General features: G+C 35.5%; 1 protein-coding gene across 3 annotated transcripts in view; it reads right to left on the bottom strand.

The window, feature by feature from the left end:
- Nucleotides 1-1,262: 1,262 nt before the first annotated feature.
- BICD1 (BICD cargo adaptor 1) overlaps nt 1,263-21,850 on the bottom strand; it is a 206,745-nt gene continuing 186,157 nt past the window's right edge. For 2 of the 3 annotated variants that reach the window (XM_082665691.1, XM_082665689.1), the window contains 2 exons: nt 12,703-12,778; nt 1,263-9,140 (listed from right to left, as the gene is read on the bottom strand). In XM_082665691.1, the coding sequence (XP_082521817.1) occupies nt 9,053-9,140; nt 12,703-12,778 (164 nt within the window). In that variant the 3' untranslated portion in view covers nt 1,263-9,052. The remainder of the gene's footprint in view (nt 9,141-12,702; nt 12,779-21,850) is intronic. The other variant, XM_082665690.1, reaches the window with a different exon arrangement.

Below are 21,850 nucleotides of genomic sequence, written 5' to 3'. Positions count from 1 at the left end.
CTCCCCACTCCAACCCAGCACAATCTCTTTTCCCTGTTCTACTTTTTAATTTTTCCATAACAGATTCACTAACATACTTTGGTATTTCCATATTTATTATGTTTGCTGGCTTTGTATGTCTCCCTCATCAATGCTACATAAATGATACAAACTTCAAAAAGGCATGAACCTCCTTTGTTTTGTTCTGCTGTATCTTAATCTCCTGGAGCAGTATCTGGCACAAGATACGTTCTCAATAAATATTTGCTTAATTAATGCATGTATAAGTGAATGAATGAATTTCATTCATATGGGACTCCAGTAGCCTATGCACTGTGTTATTGGAAATAATATTAGCTACCAAAGGCTAAACACTGTTTGGAAGATGTCATGTATGTTGATCTTGGCAATAACCTTGCCAGGTAAGCATTTTTTTTTTTTTTTTTTTTTGCCAGGTAAGCATTTTTATCCTCTTTTTAAAAATGAGACAGTTGAGCCTTGAAGACGTTAAGTACATTTCCAAAGTCTCAGAGCTGGTAAGTAAGTGCCAGAGCTAAAATTTGCACAAAATTCCATGCTTTTGAAAATACTTCTACTGACATAGCCTGCTTTAGAACAATTATTTCTCTAGAATTTATGCTAATTTTAATTTCTGATTTCATTGTGAGAAGTTTGAGAGCACCTATTTTCTTTTTCATTTTTGTATAGATACTATATTTCCATGGTTGAAATAGGAAAACAATATAAAAACGTACTCACCTACTGAGGAATCTGGCTACCCACTTGTTCCCTTACACCAACGCTTTGCTCTTTTACAGATAACCATTTCTATAGGTTTCCACTGTTACTTTATCAAAAACAGGAAAAATTACATATATTTTATTTTCTCCCTTTCTTACACATAGGGTAGCTTATTTTCAGTTTCAATAGGTTTCATGAGGTAAATAATTTTTCCCCTTTGATTTATTTAGAAGAAAAGTTGATATGAATCACTTATTAATCTTGGGCTAATAGATCTTTTAAATGAGGTGACTATTCCTGTGACATTTGACTGACATTAATAATTTATAACTTCAAAGGAAGTCAAATGATGAAGGTATCAGTAGGGTTCTTAAATTAGTTTTACTTTAATATACATTAATTAAAATGTCTACTGCTGACAATTTTGAAGATTTCTTTTAATGATTTTTATAATCTCTGTGCAACTTGGTACGTATGTGAGAGTTCAGAAGTTTTGAGTTGAAAAGTATGACTGTGTTGGAATATGGGAGTATTGCAAGATTGATTTATAACTCTTTGAGGTAATAGCATTAATTTTTTTTCCCAGAACAAAAGCACATTATTTTTTCTTCCAAGCACAGAAACTGGAAAATTCATTCTGTTAAAAATAAAGCCCAGGTTCTGGATAGCTACATTGTATTGTGGTTCTGAATCATTATTTCAGCATATTCTGGGAAAAGGCTGGCTTCATGGGCATGTGGACTTCTACAGTCACACAGGGCCCTGTGCCTAGAACTCCCTGTTAATGTCTGCTGTCACTGTCTTGAAATTCTTAATAATTTTTGAACAAGGAGATCTGCATTTTAATTTTGCACTGAGTCTCACAAATTATGTAGACCGTTATAACATTTCTTTACTATTTAACAGGATGTCACTAGAGTTATGATTTGTTTATATTGCTTTTTACATTTAAATTACATTATACATTTTGTTTACTTTTGAAACCGGCAATATTTTTTTACAGTGAGATTTATCTTCCTTGACAGTTATGTTGTAGATGAATTATCCTGAGTTTCTTCTTAAGGTATTTAAGCGATAGTTGATTCATAAAATGTTTAAGAACGGACTCAGATTATTTCACTGTACACATTAAGGCTCCTTCAAATACAGCATTAGAGATACAGTTTTTAGATTGACAAGGAAAGAATGATAGGAATAGCCATTCACTTCATTTAAAGACCACTTCCCCCAGTGAGCTGGCATTTAGTGCCTGCTCATATTATAGTAGGTGACATTAGGTTCCATAACAATTCCACATGTGTTATGAGAAAAGCTAGATGGCAAGGAGCCAAGGAATTGTACTGAGTTCCTACAATGCGCTAGTCAATGTGTGTATAACCAAAAACTAAGAAAACCCCTTGCATGAAATCCCATCAATTCTGGCCTCTTCTCCTCAGTGGGGTTGCAGGAAACCTCCACATTGCTCTCTGTATAGTGCTATCCCAGTTGCCTACAAAATGTAGGAAGACGAGAGACGATGCTCCTGGAGGCTGATCCAGTTTTTCTAGCTTTTGAATATAGCAGGCTATCAGCTTTATTGTATATGAGAAGATCAAGGATCAAATACACATAATATCAAAGAAAAACAATAGCTTTCAGAGACAAAAAAAGATTGTTAGGGAAGTTTACACTATTATTTCTAGTGTTGTATTTATTCAACAGGTAAGCAGGCAACTTTAGCTGGGACCGTTGCAGTGCCCATGGTGGGTTAATTCGATTCATTAAAACGAGGATTGCATTAGAGGTTTCAACTCCTTGGAACCTCACGTTAAGTCCATATTCTGGCTCTCCCCGCCTCCAGAAATAAAGCCAGGTCAGAGCAGGTGGCTCCCAAAGCAGCCCATTTGCCACAGCACATATCTGAAGAGGGGGGCTAGCCAATTAACTTTCCTTAGGTTTGAGACTCTGATGTTTCTTCATATGAAAGAGGACAAAGCATTGTCTCCCAAAATAAAGCATACAAGCTTCATTCTTCTTTCATTAAAATACTGTTTCCGTTTTTTAAGAACAGGCATTTCCTTCATGTTGGTACATTTCTAATTTAATTCAGCTAAGCGTATCCTCCTGCCAAAACAACCTTTTAGAAAAGATTACAAGTAGGAGTGATGATAAATGGAGAAAATGAGCAAAGTTGACACACATTTCTTAATAAGATTGTGTAGAAACGTCAAAGCGAAGCATTCAGTTTTTAGTTTGAATAAGCGTTCACTTCGAGTAAATATATAAATCATAGAAATTCATAAATTTTTCCTTTTTTTGTAAGTACAAATCAACATAAAATACAGACACACTGCTCAAACTGATAAAATGGTACCATAGATGAAATGAATGAAAGATAACCAGTTTATTTACTGGAAAGAGTTATGCATTACACCATATGCGGTTGGTAACATAAACCAAGATAAAAGAATTGATGTATTGGCCTCGGTTATTTTCTTAGCACTGTAGTGCCTTTTCCAACCATTGAGTGCATGATCAAATATAAATACAAGCACATACTGTATGGATTCTCCCATGAGACATTCACTTAGGATTGTCAACAAAAAAAGTTTAAAAGGACAAGCAAAAATAAATTCATAAAATAATTTTTTGGATTTAAAATAAAGGCATTTGTCTTCGAGAACAAGTTTCCTATGAAATTTGGATTTAAAAAAATAATTAGCAACAGAGAGTGTCTTAGGTCAGTCTTTTAGTCAAGTTTTCATATGGTATTATCATTAGGTGGAAACACTTCACATCATTTAACACCAAAAGGCATAATAACAAAATTGCAATTAAATGTAAGAATAGCAGGACCATTACAACAATAATCATACAGTGTACAAATCAGGGTTGGCCACACATTACACAAGTGTTAATACTGGAAAGAAATACAGTGTTAGAATTATGTATGGTTCATCACATATGCATAATTATGCAAATAAAAACACTGAGTAGATTACAAAAATGTCATAAAATATTTTCAAAGAATTGTTTAATTGACTAACAGTCACACCATTGAGCTGAAAACTTTGTGACAATAAGTTAAAATCATTTACTTCCTCTAAGATTTGGTGCACAATCATATGTTTGAACTCAAACAACAAAATGATTCATTCTGTATCTCCATTATCACTGAATAATGATTTGTCAACAAAATGATGCCATTTCTCTTTATAGTTCTCTGATATTTGTTTTAAAATGACTTTTTAAAAAGAAAAACAGTCATACTAGAAAGCATCAGATTTACTTCTCAGTGTTTTCATTAGAGGACCATAACAGAATAATTTTGAAAGAAAAAGAAGTTAAAATAAAAACATGTTCTCAACCAATGTTCTATAGCAATTAAACTCCAACCACAGAAATAATCTGGCTCAGCAGTTTATCCAGGCTTCAGTTTAAATAGGGCAAATTTCAAATAACTCTAGAGGAAAGGATGAAAATACACCAGGGATAGAGCCATGCATTTCAATATGGAAAGGAGACCAGATATAGGAAAGAATCTCCTTACATTCCTAATGGAGAGATCACAAGAGAAATAAGATTTTCTATAGTGTTCATATTATGAATATGGGAAAGCTTACATGATGTGAAATATCTCATGCAAACATTTTACACGGCATACTTTTATGCACTCACACCCTTACACTAAAGGCAGTTAATTGCTGCTCTTCTTCATAAGTAGAATATTATTTCTGGAAAATCCTTGATTAGGGAACATATCTTAATACTAAATATCTTTTTAAGTTATTCTTTAAGAAGGACAAAAGAGATGTCTAGATGAAATCTTTCAGATGTAAATATAATAGGATCAGGATACAAATGCAATGTATCAAGGACTGTGGCAGTTAACTTGTCATTTAAATAAAGATGAATTAAATTACAGATACAACTCATCTGGGGGCATTATTACAAACAATGGAAAAGGTCACTCGGGAGCTAGATTGGTCTTGTACGTCCACAGAAAGTGATTTTAAAATAAAAATTGCTTGTCAATATCAGTACTGATCATGTTATCTATCACATCTTCAATTTAACAGCTTTTTGAAGAATTGTATTCTATTTAATGAAAACATATTCTTGTAAATTTTTTGAAATCTTAAATATAAGGACTATTTTAAATTACTCTGGTTTATAAACAAACAAAAAACATAGAGGGTAAATTTTTTAAATTATGAACTTTATCCTAAGAGTTCCTTTTGAATCTAGTCCTACTTTATATCTACAATATTAACACATTTGTGGCATCATGGGTTGAACTAGCACAGTTCCTTGGTGGAAATCCATCAGTTTCCCATGATGTGTCTTTCTGAGATACAGATTATGTCTTTTGGCTGATTGATTATAACAATTACACATTAAATTTGCCATTCTTAGCTCAGTAGAAAATATATTTCATTTCTTCCTTTTCATATTTTGTAATTTCCAATTGAGAATTGTAAAGATTTTATTTAAAACAGAATATCAGGAAATGTCCACATTCACAGTTGATTAATTTGACTGGTGTTTCATGCTTGTTTGAAACAGAAAGACTATCTGTACAGGAAAATTTTTCAAAGCATGGAAAAAGCAAATATTGTAGACTGAAGATCCTTTTAAGAAAAGATAAAATTTGAGAAGAATTTGTCCCCCTGAGGGATTGCATACCTATTTCTGAAGTATTCCTGAGGACGTTTGTTTTTTTAGACTCTGACAATTGAGGCTTTTTATGGTAAAATTACTACATTCTGGACAACTTTAAAGATATTATGAAATATAGCTGGAAGGAAAAATAATACTGACAACGCTGTTTTGTTTTTTAACCAAATATCTTGGAAAAATTAAGATTGTTATCCTATTTTCAAGGGATAAAATATTTTATGACTAACCAGTATAAATTTAATGTATTTTTAAATTTTAAATAAAAGAACCATAGAATTATGGAATCTCAGAATTATAATACATTATGGTAAGATTTCTTGCCACATAACTTAATCCTTACTAGACCACCAGTAATATTTAATTCTTAAAAAACAAATCTTCCTTATGATTATCAATTTTGATGATTAATTTCCTACTGTTTAAAGTCTCCTTCCAAGAGTTAATATAAATCCTTCAGACCGAAGACATTTTTTTTATTCTAATCTTCGTAACGGCAGCCATAGTTGGTACCTATCCTTTGTTAAATTTTCTTGATGATCACTATTGTACCTCTTCTTCCCTAGGCTAAAGTATAATCTTGATAAATCTTTTCTTAATTATTTAATAACTTTCTATTTTCACCAAGTTCTCCAAATTCCTCTTATTGAAACAGAACTGGATATGAAAAAGGGATATGATGAATCATGAGTTGATTGGAATGATTAATTCTGGGTCCTGTATGCCCCTGTGCACCCAGACCAAAGGCAATTTATTGCTCCTTTTTATTTTAAATATTTTATTTTTTTAACTAAGAAAAATCCTCAGTAGTAAAGTATTTCTGCATCCTATTCTTTTCAGTATGGTAATTGTGCTTACTTTTTAAAGTCTTGCTAGTTATCTTTAATCTTTGCCCACTGTGTTTGCAATAATTAGCCAGTATTGTCATTATACTTCTATAGTTGGTTTTTCTTCCCCAAGTCTGTCTTCAACTAGTCTTATTGAGGTTTATTCTTTTTTATTTTCACTAGTTCTTCAGTTTTCCAGTTTCCTTTTAAATCCTGATGTTTCTTTACAGGTACTGATTTTTATCAATGCTACACATATTTGTCCATTTTAAATGCCTATAAATAAATATAGATATGGCCCAGTTTAAACTATACTAAGTGAAACCACAGTATAAATACATGGAACTCTCTCTTACTGCTTAGGGACTACAATCTAGTTTTGTGCTGAAAATTAGAAATTTATTTCCAAGTTTCTATATCTTTCTGGCAAAGTTTGCTAAAATTAACATTTTTATAGAATTACTATTTCAAAACAAGCATTTCCCACTCTGTTAATATAATGAACTGAAATAAAACTAGTATATAATAGACTTAATGATAAACTTTTTATTGGAAGAAATAAGTGTTTTGTCTATGACCCAGCTTTCCAGCTGGTCACAAATATAGCGTAAGAGAGCACAAATGCCCTATAGTTACACACAGACAATACTCACTGCTGAATTCCCTGCACCACCAACAAAACTGATGAGGCAATATAGGAAAATGTTCTGAGGTACTTTTTAAAAAGGCATATTTTCCCTCAGGCACAGTTTTTAATTAAAAGTCAACTTAGCAGCTATGCCACTTCTCAGGTCCGAACACATGATGCTTGAAAAAGAAAAAGCAGGGACGGGGGTGGGGGAGCTTCCTTTAACTGAACTCTAATAAAATCCACACAGTCTCACTAAGACTGGTACCAGGCAGATACAACACCAATAAAATAAAGAAAATGTTTAGAATAGCAAGGCAATGCAAGTGGAAAGAGCAGAAGTTTAGGTGGCCATGATCAGGGCTTTATGAAGATTTGTTTTGTTTCTTTTTCCGTATTTTAACCTGAATCCCTATTTTGGTGAAGATTTCCAACTACCGCAAGTTGCATAATAAATGACACTGTTGAAAATAGCACTCATATGAGGAATTCAAAATCCCTTGGTTGCTTTGGTAACAGTGACCACTACTTAATAGGTGTACGATTGATGAGAGCTCCTGCTCTGTGCTTTACGACTTGCCGACTGGCTGCCACCTTTGATGGGCCACTCTACTAGTGTTCCACCACTTCCACTAAGTAAGCTGAGTGGCTCCTACTGGATCGCCATTGTTAGAGCCCTGCATTGTTAACTACCTTTTGTGTTAATAGTGAGGATTGTTTTGTTTTAAAGAGAAGTTACAGATATCATTACACGAAAAGGTCAAACCGGTATGGTTTTAAACAAGTTAAGGCTACCTGACTAGACAAGGAATGAGGGATAGGAGCAGGTGTGTGGGCAGCACTTGATATAAGGAGCCCAAGAGTGTTAGACCTTTCAGCTCAATTAGCTGTTTTCCTTGTTTGTCAGATTATGTGCAAAATTAATTTTGCTGTGAAAATCCACTGCCTTAAATTAAGTCATAAAAGTTACTCAGCAGAATCTGTAAATTAACTAGGAACATGTATTGTCTCAATATAACATAATGATTGTAGGCACCTGAGTGTTTGTCAAAAGTAGACAGTGAGCTAAGGTTTATTACCTGTTGTTTTTTTGGCAAGGAAGATGCATTATGAAAAAAACCTAACAACAACAGAACATACAATTTTAATCAGAATTTGAACACTTTCTGGGTAAATTAATTAACCAAAGTCTAACTTACATATGCATATATTTTTCCCATTTATACTTGATATCTTGTAACAAGAAATACTCATAGTAGACCCTGAATTGGGGAGAAGTAAAAAAAATTCTGATCATTAAATAAACACACCATTTTTTTCCCTTCACGTTATTTAGCCTTCTTTAACATTATCACACACACATATACACACACAAAGGAGCAGCACCAGTGCATCTACTTGTCTGCAATTTAAAAAAAATTAAAGATGCCATCAAAAGTTGAATAAGTCAATGAATCATAACATAGTCTCTTCTTTAGATTTACTTAATAATGTCCAGTGAAGAATTCTAGTTAAAAAAAAAAAAAAAACAGAAAAAACAGCAGACAATGAGCTACCGATTAGAAAGTAAGTGCATAAACAATATCAGTGTAGCAGCAAAATACAGTTATTGTTAACATTCCGATGCACCTCATTTATCACTTTGTGCAAGAAAAATGACCACAGTCTGGCCAATTCCAGATTTCAGACTAAATTAAAATCATACTTAATTGAGCAAATTATGTGTATTTTAAAATAAATGAAGTTCATCTCTCATAGAAATGATTTTTATAGACATAAATCATGTGGCAAATAAAGTACAAAGTAAATATCAATGACCAAAAAATTAGAATCAACTTCTGTAGCTGAATTTGAAGTGTAAGGAAAGATGATTTTACAATATATGTATTTTACATTGTCTGAGGTCTCTCTTAAGCTATCGAGGTAAAGCCAGCCATCTGAGATACATATTTCCTGTTTCATTTATTTTGATTTAACTGAACTGTAGCCATTTGATTGCAGAAGTTTATCTGTGACTTAGAGAAACCATAAAGTGTTTTATCACACCGGAGTCTGTGCTTTGTGTTATTCTTCCCAACTTCCTCTCATCTTGCAAAATGATGGCCATTAATTCAATCAAACCTCTAACCACCGAGAAGAAAACACGCGCTGGATCTTGGGCAGTATCCTGTGTGTGGCTACAAAACGTTCACCCCAGGTATTCGTCCACGGGAGATGAAGACTAGGGGTAAGGAGGCTTGGAGAGACAGTGTAGAGGGGCGCACTGAGAGCTGGAATGTGGCTGCTCATCGGGCAGAGCTATGTCAGGACTGCAAATGAGAAACAAGCATGTCAGCCAGAAATGCATTTACAAGGGGCTAGACACAGTTGTAAGGGTTCAACAGACATTCTTTTCACAGGAATTTTGCACAGAAAATGGCTTAAATCTAAAGCATGCCAAGACAACTGCAGATTTTTCAAAAAAATGCCCCCAAAAAGAAAAATGAAATGCACTGGGGAAATAGTATGTGAACGCCTCCCCAGCAATCACTCTTTTCAATTTCTTCACACAGTCTCATTCCCCTAGGTCTCTGGGTTAGTTGCAAGATTTCTTTAGATCAGTTCTTTTCAAACTTTAATGACTGCATAGCAATCACCGGGAGTGATTCTGATTCAATAGGTCTGGGGTGTGACCTGAGAATCTGCATTTCAAAGAAGTTCCTGGGGACATGGACATGCTGGACCAAGGTTTTAGAGGATTCTACAGTTCTCTGGTAGATTCAATAGAAGAACTAATTTGCCTGTGGAAGTCTGATCTGCTCTAAGGGCTCCCCCTACCTGCTTTAGCTTGGTAGTGTAAATATGACAGAAGAGCAAGTATATAATGAAGACTTCGAAAATGACCACGTCTGAGAGCCTCCAGTTTAAATGAACACAGAGACGCTCAGGCTCATCAACATCTTGCTGAAAAGTATTGGAGAATAAGGATGCAAAATCACTGAATTTCCTAAAGTAATACTACAAAACAGATTTGGGTTCAGACCTGTTAAAATGTGACTAGTAGGGGGAAAATCACACTATAGGTATTTTTTTTTTAATTGAAAAAGATTGGCATTTTTCTAAAACTCTGCTTTTTTCCTTTATACTTTGAAACCATAGAATAATTTCTGCCAAGAGTGTTACGTAAGAAAGCTATTCAAGGTTTATTATTGTTATTTATTAATTTAATCATAATTTTAAAAAAACTAACACTATTATTCAAGTCATTAAAAATGAGCACTAAACAATTTTTATCTTTGGTATACTATGTATATCTCTTGAGTTTTAATACAGAATCATAATTATGTACAATACTGCTCAGCTTGGGGTCACCCTTACTTCCCTTACTCTTTGAACTGCTATAAATTTAGTTTAAATGGAGATATGCTATTCTGCACTAGTTAGGACAAGCAGTGATAAAAATGATTTTTCCTACCTATTTTAAAATGTGATAGGTAAACATGGGAGAGCTAGAGGTTCAACACAAGGACTAAGAAAATACTGCATGACAGGATTCTTCCTCCACCCTCCAGAAAGAGTCAGATGGCCCGGGAAATAGAGCAGCAGATAGACTTTCCCACAGACCTAATGGAGTTTCTTTCTGTTAAATCTGCATGATTTAGAATGAGTTTCTTTTGAGGGGACTAAACATGTTATTCAGCATAAGTTACGGGAAGTAGCACAGGGTGGTCACATCGTACAAGAGGCGTAAGTGTTTGAAGACCCATGGAGTTCAACACTCTTCTTGATAAAGGAAGGCAAGCATTTCTGTTTGACCAGCTGAAGTGTGTAGTAATGGCTTAAACATGAGTTATACCTCGGCCCAACACATTGTGTCGTTTCATGATAAATAAAATTTTTTTTATTATTTCAGATTTCTTAAAGTGATAGATTATAAATATTTCATATTATAGTATTACTATTTTTAATTTGCATAAAATACAATTGCACTGTGTATATTGTGTGACAGAAGCATATTTTTGGTTTACAGATTGAGGAATCACTTCTTGAATGTAAATACTGTATTTGATAAGTTCTAGTCAAATAATTTAATCATAATAATCATAATCATTTAATCATAATAAGTTCTAATCATTTAGTCAAACTGGCTCTCAAAAAAAAAAAGCAAGGTGAAATAAATTATTAAACTTAAAAAGATTCCTCATTAGCCTTTCCATTTCTTATCTAATTGAAACACTTAATACAGTAGCCTTCTCAAATTAGAGAGGTTATGAGAGACAGCAGATTTCTGTCTTAAGGAACGGTTAGGTACTAAGAACGGTTAGTGGTAGTAACAGCTATTGAGAGCACACTGTGGCCCAGGCCTGTGCCTTGCTGAATCCTCCCAGTAGCCGTTCTCTTTCTCACTTTACAAGTAAGGAAACGAAATCTTAGCCAGCAAAAGCAACTTTCCAAGATTACGCAGTTAGTAGGTGTCAGAGGCGAGGCGCGATTCAAACCCAGTAATGTGATTCCAGAGCTCATTCACTCCCTGAACTTCTGTTGTGCGCCTGGCACTGCCCCAGGCCCTGGGTGGGGTGGGGGCACTTTGTGGAGAACGGACTGCAGGCTAAGAGCCCACGTCCTTCTACATTACACACGTAGGATCCCACTGAAATGGGTTTGAACATTTATAATTATATTCAGTTACTTAATGACTGAAATTACTAAAGGCGTTTGTATGTTAATGAAGAACTTTCCTGAAGTAAAAACCTGTTGCTGGAAGTGGTGGGAACAGCAGGCTGAGACATCAGTTGGAAGATGCTGGCTTGGAGCCTATTTAATCACATAACTTCTCCTGCTCACTTGATGTCCCACTTAAATAGCTGGCTGCACAACCACTTGAGAGACCAAGTCATCACTGGGGCTCTGGCTGCTGCTGTGTTTCCAGGGAGCACTTGTGGCTCCCCAGCTCTCAGCTCTAACCCATGACCACATGCAGCCTGCTACTGACATCTACTCCTCAGACATACATGGAAGTATGTCTGGGCCTGCCCTTACTCAACAGAAGCCTTGCCCTGGGAGAAGAGCAACAGTTATATTAAAATAAGGAGAGAACAACAAGCAGGCTATAACAGCCACAACCAGACTATAAAAACTAGACAAGATTGGAGGCCAAATAACTGGAGATGAAGGATTTCAAGAAAATGATTAGGTCCTGATGGGGTGCTCTGATGATGCTTGGAAGTTCGCCTGTAGAATTTACCATAAAGGTAAGTTCATAATGGATTTGCAAAGCTTTCACTGGAAAAGAAATTGTTTAGCAAACTCTCCAGTTTAGCATCCAGGGAGTATGTAGACCTGCCTTTAAAATTCTTCAGTTAATCTTACATAAAAGGCACTATCACTGCAAATATTCTTTTTTTGAATGCCAATTACAAGGTTTTCTCTACCTTTCAATTTCAGTTTCATTGAGGGTACTGAGTGGACAGAAAACAGAAACACTTTCATAAAGTTGTCTTGGAACAGACATCAGATATGCTTTATATCCTTCCTAATTGTTTGCCTGGGAAATACATTCTGAGGACAAAAGACAAGCAATTCCAGGTTTTATATTTTGGACGGTAATGAAACGCTGGGCTAACCAAGTATTTACCCACACGGGGGAGCTGAAGGCCGCCTTAGGCTACGTGCCAGTGGCCAGTAAAATGAACTCTAGCTCTCTTGCATTTTCAGTGGGCATGTGTGGACTTCAGGAGTCCAGTATGTGTCTGTGTAGCCCATAATTGAAATAAAATGTGGCAAGTATAATTATGTATAGGCAGTCATGATGTGGGAAAGGAGAGCTTGGGGGTCTATGGAACTGATGTGCAGTTCCATAGATGTGGGAAGAGTGAGGACATCAGAATTTACCTGAGAGTCGGGCAGTCTTGCCCCCCGGCTAGTTGTGAGCGCTGTGGCGGTACGGAGGCAGCAGGCTGCTGACAATCTATAAGAAACTGATAAATTAGACACGTATACGAAGAGACAACAGAGCAACGTGTTAGTAACAATAACTTAAGCAGCTGCCTGAGAGATTTAGTGAGGAATGTGCATTCACACAGAAACATCTGGATTAAGCTTTTTTTTTTTCCCCTGAATGATGCCAATAGAAAAGACAAGGCTTTTTCCTTAATTAAATACAGTGTTTAAAAATTAGTGACACAAAATTAGTCCTGAGAGTTCTCAAGTATCTTAGGACATACGTGGCCATTCATATTTGGTATTTAGCTACATCTAAAAATAAGGGATCTATTAACATAATGAAAGATCTTCAAGTCCTGAACCCGAACATGATGGTAATTACTTGCTCAGCAGTTAGATTTGCTATTCCAAAATGGTACGCATCGTCGGACACACCGGCATATGGCATATTGTCAATCCCCATAGGTACGTTGAGAAAAGCATGCAATACAAACTTTTCCATGATTAATAGTAGGATATTAGAGAAGGAAATCATCTTTACAGTTTTCTGAAAATAGGTTTTATTTATCAAAAGCAAGAATTGTTAGAAATCTTAGAATGTTTATTTTATATATATTAAATTGTCAGTAACTGACAGAGAAAGCTAACCTGAATGGGAAATCTTTTATTTTTGTCATTTTAAAATCATACAATAAAAAAAAAAGAAATCATACAATATAGCTCACACTAGGTTGACAAAGCACTAGCTAGTAAAAGTTCAGGCTTTAGCTGATCAGTTATGTTACTCATCTACTCCAAGAAAGACCATGTGCTGGGTGTTCTAAAATAATCAAAGAGCAGTCTGTTTACTGGTATCAGGCTGATGTACTAGGATCACCTGCGAAGCTAGTTAGAAATGCATACATTATATTTCTGCAAAATAGATTTTGCAAAAAAGTTAAAATTAGAATTAAAAATTCAATTATTCTTAAATAATTGCAGCATTTCCTCTTGCTAACTGCTTACACTATGTATTTGCTTAGCAAACCTCTTTCCCTATATGTTATATATGTAATATTTAAGCCAAATTACCACAAATTCTGGATTTAAAGTCGAATTAATGAGCCTCTACTGAAATTTACGTTCAAAGGCTTGAATCTAAGCATCACTTGTTCTAAAGCCAACATGTTCTCTATTGTAACAAAACCTACTTGTATAACTCCAGAATACCAAAATTCATGAAAATTGCTCATGCTTTTGTATAAGACATTGCAAACACACTAAAGTTGTCTGTGATGCAAAGTAGAATATAAGATAGGCTTGATTTAAGTTAATTCAAGAGAACATCACTGAAGACAGAGACCCTTTTATAAGGTGGCCTTTGTTGCAGAGTAACTTATTAATTCTTGTTTTTTAAGAGGAGCAAGATCTGATTCGTTGAGTAGCTGGTGTTCAGATTATCATACTCAGTAAAAGTCTTTCAAATGTAAAAAATATTTCCATTTTCTTAGCTTTGGAGAATACTTTCTATTTTTTATTTAAGTCTTTGTTTTTCCATTTTGCAGCTTGATTAGCTCAATGATTCCCTTTTGTAGAAACTCAGGAGTCTTAAAGGATGAATTCCTTTATGTTCTTTTCACCTTTTTCAATGGCTGTGCTAAGGGATAATTTAGGAATTGTTGGACAAATTTAGACAACTATTTTGATGTGGCCACCAGACATTTTTAAGTTAACCAGATGTGTGCTGCCCTCTTCTGTTATATTTGAGTAAATGCAACGAATACAAATGAATGTGAACACTTGGGAATCTGGCCTGTCTTTCCTATTGCCAGGAAGGTATAAATAAAGCTGTTCTATAGCAAAGTTCTGACCTCTGTGGAATGGCAAGCCCCAGAATTAGAGTTTTTAGATGGCCTAAATTCTTTTCCATCTCTCACATTAGATTTTTTTTTCTTTTTGCTAATGTAGTCACAGATTATTGTTCATTTGAAATATGCTTTGTGATGAAATTTAGAAAACAGGTGAGCAGGACCACAATGGACTCTCTTAATGAAGTGTTTAACACGTGGTGGATATTTCTTACATTTGTAGTGAATATCAGTTTTTCCCTCTTTAGTTATATCACCTCTGGTTAATTATTTTATTACTTCGCATTTATTATTTATAAGTACTTAGCTAAGTGTTATCCTTAAAGAATAAAAACAAATTCCATAGATAAGATGGTGAAAGAGTAAAAAAAAAAAAAGAAATTTGAAAAATAGCTAATCGCTCTGACTCAATTGTCTTCTAAATTCCTCTTCTGTGATCAACAGTCTTCCAGTCATGGACTTGGCTAACCCATGTGTATTTAGCAGGTACTTTGTAAAATGAAAGGGGTGGGTTGAGAGATTGAGAAAGTCCCTTCCAGCTACGAGATGCTGTGGGCTTTACATGATCTTACCTGTTCTTTGTAGGATCTACTCTGGTAGACTCATTCTTGAAGGAACTAGGCCTCATCTCATTGCTTTTGAGGGCATAAAAGATGAGAAGTATGTGACTTAAGGAGGAGGCATCTCAGAACACCAGAAGCCACTGCTGTCATCTGGGGCCACCAGAATTTGTTTCAACCATTCAGCAAGCAAGTTACTAAACTCCAATTATGTGTCTAAAACTGTGTGAGGTGGTAGAGATAAAAGGAAAACAGAAGACATGGTCCCTGGTCAATTGAGAAAGACAAGCATATTCAACAAAGTGTCATGGCGATGATGATGGCAATGGTGATGATGATGAGATGTGGTGGTGGGAGCACTGAGCACTCATTCACACTTCTCACCATGTGCCAGGCACTGTCCAGGCACTTACTATGTGTGCTCTCCTTTAACCTTGCTTTATTAATCCCAATTTGTGAATGAGGAAAGGGGGACCTAGGTTAAGTAACTTGCCAAAGTTCACTAAGAGGTGGAGCTGGAATTTGAATCCAGGATTGTACGATCCAAGGGCTGAATTAGATTTTAAGACACCTCACTGCAATGCTTCCCATGATAGGGAAATGTAGGGATCTCAGAGCAGAAACAATTCACTAATCTAAGTAGTCAGGAAATGCTTCCTGGAGGTTGTGACATCTAGGTTGTACACCTAGAAAACAAATGAGCAAATTAGCAAAAGAACTTCTTAGCAACTATAAACTCTTTATGGCCTCTACTAATAGTAATAAAATATCTTATAAAATTAAAGTGTTTACTTGAAATGCTCAGAACTGAATTAGATAACACTGTACATTTATATTATAAGGCCATAGGCCTGAGAAATGTCACAGAACTCAAGAGATTGTTAGTGCCTCAAGGGCAGAGGTGAATAAGGGATATTATTGTTTAACACATCTATATGTCCTGGTATACACAGGAACTTATTTGACATTCCTCCCTAAACAAAGGCCTCCAGTAGAAAGGAAGGTAGGAAAGGGGAGAAAGAAGGAAGGAAATTATCTGGTGAGAAAGAAGGAAGGAAATTCTTTGGTGAATCAACGTAATGTAATTTCTCCTAGGAACTTTATATTAGTTTTAAGTCTCAGCAACACTCTGGAGTTGTTATTTGTACTATTCCTATCATAAGGAAAATAAGTATTTTTGATCTATGGGACTATATTAAAATCTCATGTATTCTGAGACTAGTTTTTTCTTTGACATTTTTCATGATCTCTCCCACCAAAAACAAACACAGAGCTTGGCATCACAGTACGGTCTCCACAAACATTCACTGATTAAGTTAATACATGATCACCAGCTAAGAAGTGGCAGAGCAAAGATTTAAAGTTAAACTTTTCCAATGCTAAGGCCTATTTTCTACTCACTACTCTGTTTGTCTCTCGAATTGATGCCAGCTACCTCTAGAAACTATCAGACACATATTGTCAAAGAAACATAAGAACTTCATCAGACAGTTGACCGTAATTTGAAGGCAACTAGTCACCTCAAAAACACAAAGCAAGATAAAAGGTGCAGGAATGGGGATAATATCCAGTTTCTATGAAGAGCTGGCTGAAATTAATGAATTTCATTGGCAGGAAGAGAAAGTCTTGTCATATGGTTTTTCCTCAGGCGTCTACTATTTTTAAACTTTTCGATGCAATTTAGAAAACTAGCCCATTTTCTAAAAGTCAGTGCCTTAGTGACTGCATGGGCCCACTGGTGACTGATTGGGATGGGGGGAGAGCCTCATGGGGGGGGGCAGGAACACTTCTATGTTTTGGGCTCCACACATGGCTCAGATGGCAGTGGAGGGAGTTGATGAGGACAGTGTGCTGCTGCAGGGGTGGCTTCCTTGGTGCCTGGATGTTCTGAGGAGGGCAGAGCAGCAGCTCTCTGTGGCTAACAGTCTTCTACAGAATGGCCTGTGCCCCAGCCCCTGGTTTTCCTGACTTGAGAACTAATGCATCCTAACCATTTCGTGATGTCTTATTTTCCATACCACATCTCCTTCCTTCATGACCATAAACTCCATCAAGTGCTTCACACGTTCCCATGAAAACGATTTCTGTCCCCTGAGTTTTCCTCAGGCCAAACAATCCAAGTTCTTCCTCACAGGACACGATCTCAACCTCTCACACCCACATCTTTGCTCTCTAACCATGCTCCAGTTTGTGTATAACCTTCTAAAAATGAGGTGCTCAGAGAGGAAACCATGAGTGATAAGATGTGGCAGCTGGACAGGGGTGGCAGAGTCCTGCTCATCTGAGACATCCTGATTCTACTAAAAGAGCAGAAGCCTGTGTGGCATTTTTGGGCAGCCACATCACACTGCTATCTCATATGGGCTTACTTTGCTTAAAGATGGTGCTGTCAAGTCATGTTTCCTCCATCCTGTACTTACGGTGTCTGGAATTTCAATGCAATATTTTAAGTACTTTTTTTTTTTTTTTGCGATATGCGGGCCTCTCACTGTTGTGGCCTCTCCCGTTGCGGAACACAGGGTCCGGACGTGCAGGCTCAGCGGCCATGGCTCACGGGCCTAGCCGCTCCGTGGCATGTGGGATCTTCCCGGACCGGGGCACGAACCCGTGTCCCCTACATCGGCAGGCGGACTCTCAACCACTGCGCCACCAGGGTAGCCCTATTTTATATACTTTTAACGTTATGTTAATCTCTAAAATGTTTCACCTCTTCCTACCTGATGCATCTTTTAGATTCTATTCTGTCATCTACCATATTAACTTCCTCTTCCTTTTATTTTCCCTCTCAGGTCAGAAAATGTGATAATTATGACCTTGATTCTTCTCAACTCTAAGCAGGCCAAGGGTTGAAATAAATAAATATGTTTTAATTTAAGGAAACCCACTGGAAAAGGAATACAGAAGCACAAATTCTAACTGAAAATCTGTACTCGAATTTCAGCAGACTTTCTTTTTGGCAAAAATCATTTTAGAGTGAAGTTAAAGTAGTCAAATCAGTCTTGGAAGAAACCAAATTGACAATAGAATGTGAAATTTGAGTAATTATTTTAGTAGAAAATATACGTTTTTATGTACTATGCACTGAGGTGGAGACAGAAAAATTGCGTAACATTTTTTTTGTTTCCCAACTCAGAAATTCTGAATATTTGTGGATAATAGCACAAAGGTGCTCTCCACAATTAATTACTGACATACTTATGCACACACTCAGGGCTTAAGTGAGGGTTTTACACAATAATTCATGGGACTGGATAATGCGTACATCACAATTTCCTTCCATTTGCCAACGATGCCTCTGCAGCAATTTTTTTATGGTCTCTTTGCCTTCCTCATTATTCTCTATTCCCTTTCTTCTGTGCTCTTCAACTTTCCTCCATGTCAGCATAAGATTTAGGTCCATCAGAGAGATCTTAATGTTTAGATTCCTGCTCCACCAACCAGTAGCTGAGGGACATTGAAGAAGTGACTTCACCATTCTGAGTCTCAGCTTTTCTGTTAAGTGAGGACATTAAATATAAATCTTGCAGATCAGGTGAGAGGATGTTTGTGAAAGCATCCTCTTTCACAACCGTGAACAGGAACTGGTCATCGATAAGACATGAGCGCTAAAGGGAGGAGTCAAGATGACCTTGAGATTTTCAGCTTCAAGAAACAAAGTCCTTGCAATTAACAACAATGAAATTAAAAAGACCAAATAGACCATATAATAAGATCATTTCAACAAGTCTTTGCTCCTATTATTACGTTCATCTAAAATGCTCTTCTCTTCTCTTGGAGTATTCAGAACTAACAAGTTTCAGTCTTTACTCCTGACCACCCAAGAAGGAAGTGTCTGCTTCCCCTAAACTCGGTTAGCACTTATCTCATCTCCTTCAGCATTTCTCATACACAGCTTTTGACCACTGCGTTTCTTGCAGCGTATCTAAATTCCTCAGTCACGCTACCTGCTAATATACTGACTTTGCCTTCCCTGAAGGATCATTAGACTTGTTTATTAGTTACATTATTAATGTCACTGTGTGATGGATCCACTTGAGGCAGAAAGAGTACAATTTAGACATTCCTGTCATCATAACAATATCTTCCTAACAAAAGGAATAAGAAAGAGAAAATACTCTCTGATAAAGATTTTAAAGCTAATTTAGTGATATAAGGTGATTGATTATTCTTCAATAATTTTAAGACTTTGATGTATAAATCTTGAAAATAATTATAATTGCCATTATTTAAAATATGCCAAATAACATCAATACTAAATTATTCCTCACTAAATCTACAAAATGACTAATAGTGTGTTAGTGAATTAACAGAAGAGTTAATGGAAAGAAGCATCAAAATACATTCTCCTCGCAGTAATAACTGGAACACTTAAGTAGACCTATGGATGCCTATACACATAAACTGAAAAAACAGACATATACAGTAGAGGATTTAAGAAAAAAATAAGAAAAATTTTAAGATAGGAACATTATATAAAGAAAAATAATGAGATAGAAACATTTGCATGAATATAAACAGTAGTTAGGAAAAGCTGAAATATTTTCAAAAACGTAATGATGAATTTAATGGTACATTGGCACTAGTAAAAATGGATAGCTGTGAAAAACTTTTAGCATTTTATAATCAACACACAGAGTTGCTATCTCATCCCTTTTTGCCCAACATATCACATGAGTTTCTCTGAAAGTACCCACAGATAAGACAATAACAATTTCCAGCTACTCGGGGATGTAATCTGCTAATTTATATCACCAGACACTTCAGCCTTAACTTAACATCAGTGTTTAACACAGCAAATCCCATTATTTATTTATATCCTTTATAGTCAGAGACAATCATTATTCATTAAAAATTTCCAGGGAACGATGCAGACAGAATTGTTGAAACACATAAAAAAATTTCAGGGTAGACAATGCAAAAATATGACTTGGTGACAAATCTTTAAAAACATCTGGCTCTGCTTTCATATAAATGACAACTGTGCATAGTTTATCATACTTTGGGGACAAGCATTAAAACTGTCTTCCACAATGTAGAATCAGAGCATGTCTTGCTAACGAGCAGAAGCATTTGTAGATGCTTCTGTAGATGTACAGATTAGACAAAAACTTTCACCCAGCTTTCCATTTGCTGTCCTGAGGAATATCATATGACTAGCTGATAAAACAAAGCAATATTAAAAAGTCTATATTTATTTCAAACCTTGCAAAAGAGAAATATAAAAATACCCTGCAGTATCGTCAACTTTCTGCTTCTGGACAACTTACAATTAAACCATGAGCATGTGTGTAATTAACAGCCTATGTAGGAAGACATGGAAGATACAGGGGAAGAGGTAATTAAATACAGTGGCACCAAGAGGTAAAAGTACATTTTGTTGTCAGATTCTTACACCAGTTAAGTACCTTTTAGAAAATAACGTTTTGTTCTGAAATGACCTTCCCAAGAACAATGTCAGCTGGCACAAAGTTAACTCAGGATGGTATGATGGTCTGTTCTCATTAAACAACGTCAATAATAGCATGTATCAGATGAAGACCAGCTATACCTTTGAATGTCAGAATTAATTCACCATCAAAGAAACAAAAGAGAAATAAGTTAAACTACAAACAAGAACCTGCTAAAAAGATCAAGTGAAAATATATCCCAAACAAGAAAAATATTTGAGACACCACTCAGTGAAATGTGTTTGATTTGCTTATTTAATATATATATATATATATATATATATATATAGTCATTTCAAAAAAAATCAAAACTAGAAAACATCCTGAGAGGTTCAGGGCATCCTCTTCTGTAAAGCGATGGATCTGAAAATTATAGACTATCACCAATGTCAGTTGTTTCTTGGCTTTTTTTTTTTTTTTAAGAAAAGAAGAAATACTTATAACATGTAATCCATATTTTGGGGAGGGGGGACAACTCAGAAACCCCAAAACTAAACCAAAATTCCTCACAAGAAAATTAAACCATATGTATAACTTCGTTAAAGGAAAAGCAATATATTTAAATATTAAATATTTTTAAAATACAAGTTTACAGAGGTGCTTATTCAGTTCTCAAAGAAAAGAATAAAGATTTACAGTAACAAGCTTCCTAATGTAAAAGTATTTGATTTGTAGAAATTTAATTGAAGTAAAGCTCTTCAGAAATAAATCTATTAAAGAAAATAAGGTTCACTCAGGTTTATAGCCAACTTACCTCTTTTTGCTTTTGATGTCAAGTAGTGCATAAAAAGAGAAAAAAATTTATGTTTAACTGATTCTATTGTCATAATGGCTTATTCCATAAATACCTACTCAGAGTAAATGACTCTAGTATACTTTTTTGTTTGTTTGTTTTTTGTTTTTACAGGATCCTACGAATAGAGGTGGAGCTGGGACTGCCTGGAAAGCCAGAAATAGGTATTTAACATGAACTAAGCAGCATCCATATAGGGTACCTCTTTCTACTCTAAATTTCTAATTTCAGTTCTTATGACCCAAACTGATCATAGACTGATTTTCCATTACTAATAAGACAAAATCTTAAGTGCAATGAAGAATTGGGAGGTAGGGCTCAGTTGAGAGCAAAAATGTAGTAGATGAACAGCATCAGAGCAGCAAAAAAGTCCTTAACATGACAAAAGTATATCTTCTTCAGCTAAAAAAAGTACGAATTTTATATCCACCAAAAGCAGGTTTGATTAAA

Source organism: Grampus griseus (assembly GCF_964374135.1).
Source record: "Grampus griseus genome assembly, chromosome: 11".
Lineage (NCBI taxonomy): Eukaryota > Metazoa > Chordata > Mammalia > Artiodactyla > Delphinidae > Grampus > Grampus griseus.
Note: the sequence above shows the minus strand (reverse complement) of the source record. Positions and strands in the feature narration are given on the sequence as shown.